This window comes from Saimiri boliviensis, chromosome 6 (assembly GCF_048565385.1).
Source record: "Saimiri boliviensis isolate mSaiBol1 chromosome 6, mSaiBol1.pri, whole genome shotgun sequence".
Classification (NCBI taxonomy): Eukaryota; Metazoa; Chordata; class Mammalia; order Primates; family Cebidae; genus Saimiri; species Saimiri boliviensis.
Window position 1 is genome coordinate 60,030,041 of NC_133454.1, and position 9,799 is coordinate 60,039,839.

General features: G+C 41.8%; 1 protein-coding gene and 1 pseudogene across 1 annotated transcript; one reads left to right on the plus strand and one right to left on the minus strand.

Annotated features, from left to right (window-relative positions):
* Positions 1-7,948: 7,948 nt before the first annotated feature.
* LOC101051245 (coiled-coil-helix-coiled-coil-helix domain-containing protein 2) lies at positions 7,949-8,707 on the minus strand. The gene has a single exon (XM_039470477.2). The coding sequence runs from the start codon at positions 8,681-8,683 to the stop codon at positions 8,228-8,230; it is 456 nt and encodes a 151-aa protein (XP_039326411.1). The 5' UTR covers positions 8,684-8,707; the 3' UTR covers positions 7,949-8,227.
* An 11-nt stretch (positions 8,708-8,718) lies between these two features.
* Positions 8,719-9,553, plus strand: LOC141584943 (peptidyl-prolyl cis-trans isomerase A pseudogene; annotated as a pseudogene).
* Positions 9,554-9,799: the final 246 nt, after the last annotated feature.

The window sequence follows — 9,799 nt, forward strand, 5'->3', positions numbered from 1 at the left end:
CCTTTTCATAGGCTTAGACATACTCTTTCTCCAAAGCAGTTTTATTTCAGATGCCTCACTGCCCATTCCTGGCACTGAGCCTTTATCAGGCACTGCAACAGAGGTTCACCCAAGTGATCTCCACTCAAACACAGTTGATTCACACCAACCCTTTTAAGGTTATGGCATTCATTCTCTAATGTCCACTCATACAGGTGGCCTTTCTCCTTCTAAAGTCTTGCTGCCACTATAGAGAATTTCATGCTAGCTAAATACAAGTCTGTAATATCCCACTTCCTCCCCTCCTTAAACCCTCTCCTCCTGGCTTAGAGAGGAAAAGAAATCAATCCTCCAGGATTCCAGCTGCTCATCCCTCCCATTCCACTGAAAGCGCCAGCTTCCAACACCTTCCCCTCCCGAACAAAGCCATCCTGCTTAGAGGATTATCAAGGGGGACCCAGAATTTATGCAAAGATTTAGATTCCCTGACCTGGAGAGGAGACCAGAGAGAAAAAGAGATTTTTTTTCCATAGTGAATATATAGCAGGAAAAAAAAAAAAAGAAATGAGTTAGCTTTTTCAGTAATTCTCTTGTTATACACATAAGGTAACTAACCCTCTGCATTCCGTACACATACACACACACACACACATACATCTAGTGGTGGTGATATTTGTAGTGAAGGAGAAAAAGGAAAATTTGAGCAATGGATGTGATATTATGACAACAACACATATGAATCACACTTTATTAGAACTTACCTGGTTTTCCTCTTATCTCTCTGGCTGTTCCTTCTCAATTTCCTTTCCTGGTAACTCTTCAACTCCCCAACCACTAAATACTAAGTGCCCTTAGGCTCAGTCTTTTGACCCCATTTCTATACTCACTTGATTTCCTGCAGTCTCATAGCTTTAAAATCCTTGTTCTTAATGATTACTCCCAGACCTTTCTCTCCTCTGCCTGAGAACTTCCATATCTATATTCAACTGCCTATATAACATCCCCATTTGGATGTCTATAGGCATCTGAAAAGTAACATAGGAAAAATGACTCCTGGTGTTGTCCCCAAATCTGAAACTTCCCCACACCCAAGTTTTTCCATTCAAAAATGGCTGCTCCATTCTTCCATTTCCTTGGGCCAAAAACCTTGAATTCAACTTTAATGCTTCACTTTCTTTCACACCCCGTATACAATCTATCAGCAAAACCTGTGGGCTCTACCTAGAAAATAAATTCAAAATCTGCCTACTTCTCACCACTTCCATTGTTAGCACCTTGGTCCTAGTTCCTATGATGTCCTTGTGACTTATTGCGATAACCTATACTGGTCAGTGATTGTCTCACTACTGCTGCACAACTCATTCCAAAGTCAGTGCTTTAAGATGGTTATCTTTTCTCCTGGGTCTGTGGGTCAGTGGTAATGTAGCTGAGCTAGGCTGGACTACAACCTCAAGACTCACTTTGGGTTTGTGGGCTGACAAGAGGAAGGTCTGCTTCAGGCTGTGGGCCCATGGGTCAACTGCAGCACAGCACCTCTGATTCACGTGTCCTATTCTGAGCGCATGCTGAAAGATGTTATCCAGGACAAGCTCTTCTCATGCTGGTCACAGAAGACAAACAGGAAAACCCAGCATTCAAGAGTACTTCAAGCTTTTGCTAATAATATCACTTCCACTGACATCCCATATTTAAAAAAAAAAAAAGTCATCGAATGAAGCCCAAAGAGGATGAAGAAATACACTATGACATCCCATATTTAAAAAAAAAAAAAAGTCATCAAATGAAGCCCAAAGAGGATGAAGAAATACGTGTATGCATACTAATACTACAGAGTAGTGAAGAATTGGGACCAGTAATTTAATCTGCTTTCTTGATTATAATTATAGCTTTCCCACATGCAAACTAGACCTACTTCTATTCCAAAACCCCTGAAAGTTCCATCACATCTTTGAAGTCCAGGATCTCATCATCTACATCAGGTCCACACATAGCTCTTCTTGACATAGAGACCTATGAATTAAAAGAGCAAGTATCTCTTTCTCACATACCAAACATACAACAAATGATGGATTAGCAATGATAATAACCACAATAAAATACCCTTATTCACAAAGGAGAAAAATGGAGGCAGATCATAGCCACTGGTCCATAACAATTAGGAAATCTCACTGGACAATGGTTGTCAGGTTCCTCTATTGGAGGGAATTACATTTCATGATTAGGCACTGGTTCTGCTCCCTAAGAATGATTTTCCAGTCTATCCTCCATAGTTCTTGTTTCTACACTCTAGGGAATCATTCTTTTACCCTCATCTTCCTTAGTCACTTGCAAAGGACATTAGAGAATATGCCCTTTTTGGTGGATAAATGGGTTCTTCAACCTGCTTTTTGCCTATAGAAAATTTGAGCCCAATAATCTGTTTATATCCTCTAGAGTATCAATCTCTTGTAGCTGGTACTGGTACTTTTGCCAATAAAGTTGTTTTTTAAACTTCATGGATTTCCTTAAATTTGACTGTAGTCAACTCCATGTGCCAAAAGATGTGGTGCACTCACAATTTCTTTCAAGACATACCTCCCTTTGTCTCTCTCTCTCTCTCTCTCTCTCTCTCTCTCTCTCTCTCTGTGTGTGTGTGTGTGTGTGTGTGTGTGTGTGTGTGTGTGTGTCTCCCTCCAATACTATTAAGAATGAAAAATTGGAACCAATATTTCAATATATAAAGACTTCTATCATAACTGCTGAGCATTCACTATCCATTCTTCTCCCAGCTTCCACCTTATATTACTCAGGGTCTCCAGAGAAACAGAGCCAATAGGATATATATAGATATATGACTAGGAATTTATTATGGGAATTGGCTCGTGCACTTATGGAAGCTCAGAAGGCCAACAATATGCTATGTGCATGCAGAGAACCAGAGAAACCAGTGGTGTGATTCCATCTGAATCTGAAGGCCTGAGAACTGTGGAAGCCAATGGCGTAGCTCTCAGTCCAAGGCAAAAGCCCTGATAACCAGGGAGGGGCTGCTGGTGTGAGTCTTGAAGTCTCAAGGCCCAAGAACCAGCACCTCTGGTGTCCATGGGCAGAGAAACATGGATGTCCTACCTCCAAAAGAGAATTTGCCCTTCTGCTGCCTTTTAGTAGGTACTGGTACTTTTGCCAATAAAGTTCTTTTTTAAACTTTGTGGACATCCTATGAATTTGACTATAGTCAACTCCATATGCCAAAAGGTGTGGTGCACCCTTCCCAAGGGAAGTTACCCTTCCTCTGCCTTTTTGTTCTACCCAGGTCCTCAATGTCAGTGTGCCCACATTGATGAGGGCAGACCTTCTTAGTCTACCAATTCAAATGCTAATCTCTTCCAGAAACATTTTATCAGCTATCTGAGCATCCCTTATTCAGTCGTCACAAAAAATGAACCTTCACATGCCTTTTCCCCTTTTCAATACATCAGCCAGAGTATCCTATTATTATTTAAGTCACATCATGTCACTCCTCTGCTTAAAACCCTCAATGGCTCCTCATTTCACTCAGAGTAAAAGTCTTCCTTATGGTCTACAAAGCCCTCTGCAGATCTTTCTTCCTGTTACCTCTGACCTCCATATTGCTTGTTCACTTGGCTCCAGCCACTCTGGCCTCAAAGCTCTTCATCAGATATTCCAGGCATGCTCCTGCCTCAGGGATTTTGCATATGTTGTTCCCTCTGCCTGGAATGCTTTTCCCCAAGCATTGCCCCATTCCTTCACGTCTTTAGTCAATGAGCAAGTCAGTGAGACCTTCCATGAACCACTCCCCCTATCTAAAACAGCTTTTTTTAAAAGCACTCCTCTTTCTCCTTTTTATTTATCTCCTTAGTTCTGGACACCATCTAATATATCTTGTTCACAGCCTGCTTCCCTCAGTAAAATCTATGCCATGAAGATAGAGATTTGTTATTCTGTTCACCGCCTAGTGCCTTTTTTACATGCAGTGGGAAGGAGTGAATCACTTCTAGTGGCTCATACAGAAGTTGAAGGAGCCCTAGCAAATCTCCTTCCATCTAATTAGCTTTGATTGGGTAATACATCTCTCCTTGAATCAATTATTGAGGCCAAGGGAAAAGAATGTGCTCATAAGTTTATGCATGTGACTAACAGAACCTGTCCCTGAAGTAGGTCAGTTCTGCCCAAAAATATTTGGCTGAAAGTAGAGGAAATTTGAAGTCTCCTATAGGAAATAGAGAAATAGAGGAATGTTGTCAACCAACAAATATCCACCACAATGCTTTGATCACCACATGGCTTCTCACTACACTGCACTTGTGAATTATTCATCAAAACCAAAGATGAGAGAAGTATCAAGACTAAGAGGAAGAAAAATGAAACAGCATGTGAGGGGTTAACAAGACATGGGAATGTAGAAATTTGGGTAGCCTGCCACATAAATTGCAATGCTAATGGTGCTTCCTGGAACTATGCAATGCAAAAAGGAGCAAAAGAAAGAGCTTTGGGTGCACCCTTCAATAGCTCAACTGGTAGAGCAGAGGACTATATACTATATAGAAAGAATTTTGGGTCTAGGATAATATGAAAAATCATGAGAGAAAGAGAGGGAGAACTTGAACTGTTTTAGAAATATATGCAAAATTTTTCTCTGTGGGAAGCTAAGTGTGAGAGTTTGTCAACATGAATTTTTCATAAAACATTCTTATGAACACTGTACCTATGGAGAAGGAGTCTTCTGTCGAGATAATCAAGCAGTTCTTTTTAATAGACACAAACCCAGCATAATTTGGAGGGAGTTTTTCTCTGTTCCATGGTGACATGAAGCTCAGTCAAACAATGTCTCTGTGATCCGAGATGAACCCAGGATAAGGTCTCGAATTGTCGCTGTCATTCTATCTAAGCTATTACATCATTCACTTTCTTTGTTCTAAAGCAAACTAAACAGTAATTTCCCCAATTCCTCAATAAAATTAACTCAACAGTTTCTATACCTCAAAACAACTTGAGCTTTCCCTTTTTATATACTTCCGACTTTTATTACAGATTAAGGAGTACATATGCAGGTTTGTTACATGGGTATATTGCGTGACACTGAGGTTTGATCCTGTCACCCAAGTAGTGAGCATAGTACCCAATAGTTGATTTTTCAGCTCACTCTCCACTCTTTTCCTCCTGATCTAGTAGCCCCCAGTGTCTATTGTTCCCCATTTTTATTTCTATGTGTATTCAGTGGTTAGCTCTTACTTATAAGTGAAAACATGCAATATTTGGTTTTCTGTTCTTAAGTTAATTTGCTTAGGAAAATGGCCTCCAGCTTCATCCATTTTGCTACAAAGGACATTATTGCATTCCTTTTTGTGGCTATGTAGTATTCCATGGTATATATGTACCACATTTTCTTTATCTAACCCACTGTTGAAGGACACCTAGGTTGATTCATGTCTTTGCTATTGGGAACAGCACTGCAATGGATATATGAGTGCATGTCTTTTTGATAGAATGAATAATTTTCCTTTTGGTATGTATCCAGTAGTGGAATTGCTGGGTGAATGGTAGTTCTGTTTTAAGTTCTTTGAGAAATCTCCAGTGCTTTCCACAGTGATGAACTAGTTTGCATTCCTACCAAGAGTGTATAAGCATTTTCTTTTCTTCTCAGCCTCACCAGCATCTGTTCTTTTTTTACTTTTTAATCATTGCTATTCTAGCTGGTGAGAGATCTGTCTCACTGTGGTTTTGATTTGCATTTTTCTGATGATTAGTGTTGTTGAAAATCTTTTTCATATGTTTATTGGCTGCTTGTACATCATCTTTTGAGAAGTGTCTGTTCATATCCTTTGCCCATTTTTAAGTGGCTTATTTTTGCTTGATTTGTTTTTGGTTTGTTTGTTTGGGGTCTTCTTTTTCTTCTTCTTCTTCTTCTTTTTTTTGAGACAGCGTCTTAGTCTGTTGCCCCAGTTAGAGTACAATGGCACTATCACAGCTCACTGCAGCCATACTCCCACCTCAGCCTCCCAAGTACCTGGGACCACAGGCTCATGCCACCACATCTGGCTAATTTTTTTTATTTTTATTTTTGTAGAGACAGGATCTTCCTATGTTGCCTAGGCTGGTCTCAAACTACTGGGCTCAAGCAATCCTCCTGCCTCAGCCTTCCAAAGTGCGGGGACTACAGCCATGAGCCACTGCACCTGGCCTCATCTCTGATTTCTTTCACCAATGTTTTGTAGTTCTAGAGACCTCTGACCTCCTTAGTTAGATGAATTCGTAGGTATTCCACTTGAGCTTTCTAACATTTGAATATATTTCAGCAGATAACATATTATCTTCAAATTTGGATTTTCCCCTGTAAAATTATTCCAATGTTCTTGTTTTATTGGGTGGGCAGCAGGGGGATGGGGTTGAGAATCCAGAAACCAGGTACTAATTTCCTACCTGTAGATTTCTTTGCTTGAGGATATTTCTAGAGTGCATTATAAACAGGACTAGGACTCTACTTTTATTCCTATTTTCTTTTTCTTGTTATCTGTAATGAACATATAATCCATTTTGTATCAATTTATGATGTTGATAAACTCATTTTTCCAATCTGAAGTGCTTTTTACAAATATAGCTACTCGAATTGACAATTATTTATGCCTGTGATGCTCTCAGAAGAGAGTGTACATGCAGAATACAATACTTCAGAATGTGAAATTATCTTCATGAATGAAATATGCTTCAAAGTAAGCAGCCTCTGTTGTGTAGAGCCAACAAATTAAAGCCTGCTGGGGAGTAATGTTATTATAACTAAAATCTCAGGAGCCACCACACTCATCACCGCACACTTTGACAAAAGACTATCAACACTGCAAGACCATCAGATCACCACAGAAACTGTATGAACTACTACCTTAAGGGGGTGAGATATAATGGTGAAGGTATGAGAATCTGCCACTCTTCTACCCCTGAAGACACACCTTATCTCAGAAAGCTTCTGAACAAAAAGTATGGCATCTTATACAAAAATAACTAAGATGGATTAAATACTTAAATGTAAAACCCAAAACTATAAAAACCCTAGAAGAAAACCTGGGCAATATTATTCAGGACACAGGCATGGGCAAAGACTTCATGAAGAAAAATGTAGTATCTTGGCCGGGCGCGGTGGCTCAAGCCTGTAATCCCAGCACTTTGGGAGGCCGAGGCGGGTGGATCACGAGGTCGAGAGATCAAGACCATCCTGATCAACATGGTGAAACCCCATCTCTACTAAAAATACAAAAAATCAGTTGGGCATGGTGGCGCGTACCTGTAATCTCAGCTACTCAGGAGGCTGAGGCAGGAGAATTGCCTGAACCCAGGAGGCGAAGGTTGCGGTGAGCCGAATTCGCGCCACTGCACTCCAGCCTGGGTAACAAGAGTGAAACTCTGTCTCAAAAAAAAAAAAAAAAAAGTAGTATCTTACACCACTGAAACTATATTACTAAGAAGTAGGGTCCAGTTTAATAAACCAAGTACTAAACCCAATTTTGGAAGCTATCAGAAAAACTTGTTTTTTAATTCCTTGAAATGACAGAACATATGCTCATCTGGACCCTTAATAAGCAGTTGGTAGGAAAGTATGATTACTACAGTACAGTTGTCCCAATAATGAGATTAGAGTCACTTGCCTTTAGATTGCTTGGGTAATGTAGTCAATGCTGTAATGTGCTACCCAGAACTGCTCCTCTCCTCCCCACTCTTTCAAGACTTAAAGCTGCCTCTTTTCTAAGAATTGCCCTCAGCATTAAAGTTGTGCCTTCCCTGGGGGCAGCCCCCATTAAATGCCTAGTCAGTGATCTGATACCAGGGCTGATCCCTCACCTCAAATTTAGACACTTTTGCAGCGCCATCCCAGCTGTCACCCAAGGGACTGACTAAACCTTTATCACAACCTTATTGCAGTTTAACCTCATCTATCCAGTCTTGCATCTCTGTCATCCAGGTGTTGTTTCTGAATGTACTCTTTTTTTTTTTTCTTGGAAGAAAATCACTTTATTCTAATTAACTCACAAAGAATAAAATCATAACAGCTAGTTTAAGGAGGCCACACAAACATCTGACCAGCTCCAAATTCTACAGAGTAGCAACACCCACTTCCATTTCAATTCTGAAGCAAGGAAGCTAGGAATGGCAGGAGAGGTTTAACTGATGGCTACACTTTACACCTTCACTATTAATTAAATTTTTATATTAGGTTGGTTATGAGAGCTGGTTTTCCGTTTCTCTAGTTTGAACTTCTTGATTAGGCCAATCCGTTTGCAAGTCGGCACTGTTTCAGCACCTCACTGAAACCCTCACAGAGCTTGAGGTCACCCTGGTTCTGGGCACACTCCAAGAACTGTTTGATCTCATAGAAGCAAGGCTGCTGCTGCTGTGCCGGCTGGCTTCCCTGAGGCTCCTGATAAGTGATGTCAGGCCTCGCAGGCTCAGGACCACTTCCTCCACTGAAGCCCCCAGTAATGGCGTGGCCCAGTGTGTGCCCCACAGCAGAGCCCACAGCCACGCCAGCTGCAGTGGTTGCCATCTGGGACAGCAGACCTGGCTGTCGGGGCGCAGCAGCAGGAGAGCCAACTGCAGAGGGGGGTGCCGCTGCTGGTGGCTGAGCGGGTGGTGCTGGCCTGGGCGCAGCTCTCATCTGAGGGGCCCGGCTGGCCGGAGGGGCCATGCGGGAGGTACGGCTTCGGCTTCCACGCGGCATCCTAGCGACGGGGCTGCCCGGCCTTTAGACCCTGAATGTACTCTTTAGCAAACCACCTATACTCAAAGTCTGTCTCCAAAACTATGCCCCAGAAACCTGACCTATGACTAATTAAGTTGCAAATCTCTGGCATACTTGTGCATTTTAAAACCCTTTGCAGCTTTGCAGAAGCCACCACCTGGAGCCTTGTAGTATCAGCCGTGGTCAACCCCACCGTGTTCTTCAACATTGCTGTCGACGGCAAGCCCTTGGGCCACGTCTCCTTCAAGTTCTTTGCAGACAAGTTTCCAAAGACAACAGAAAACTTTCGTGCTCTGAGCACTGGAGAGAAAAGATTTGGTTATAAGAGTTCCTGCTTTCACAGAATTATCCCAGGGTTTATATGTCAGGTGGTGACTTCACACGCCATAATGGCACTGGTGGCAAGTCCATCCACGAGGAGAAATTTGATGATGAGAACTTCATCCTAAAGCATACGGGTCCTGGCATCTTGCCCATGGCAAATGCTGGACCCAACACAAACGGTTCCCAGTTTTTCATCTGCACTGCCGAGACTGAGTGGTTGGTTGGCAAGGTGAAAGAGGCATGAGTATTGCGGAGGCCACGGAGTGCTGTAGGTCCAGGAATGGCAAGACCAGCAAGAAGGTAACCACTGCTGACTGTGGACAACTCTAGTAAGTTTGACTTGTGTTTTATCTTAACCACCAGACCATTCCTTCTGTAGCTCAGGAGAGCTCCCCTCCACCCCACTTGCTCACAGTGTCCTAGAATCTGTGCTCTCGCTGCAGTTCCCTTTGGGTTCCATGTTTTCCTTGTTCCCTTCCATGCCTAGCTGGATTGCAGAGTTAAGTTTATGATTATGAAATAAAGGCTAAATAATAACAACAACAACAAAAAACGCTTTGCTTCCTCTAATGTGACCTGTATAAAAATTCAATGATGGGCATATCTGCCTGTCAGGGGCTAATCTATAACAGAAAAAAATACACATTTCTTCTCTAAATGAGTTACAGTTACCAAAACCCCAACTAGTAATGCCATGGCTCAGTTGTGTTCCTCTCAAAATTCATATGTTGAAGTCCTATAACCCCTAATGTGATGGTATTTGGAGGTGGA

Bases quoted from the DNA above. Each gene is read 5' to 3' on its own strand.
- LOC101051245 (XM_039470477.2), bottom strand. From the start codon at position 8,683: ATGCCGCGTGGAAGCCGAAGCCGTACCTCCCGCATGGCCCCTCCGGCC.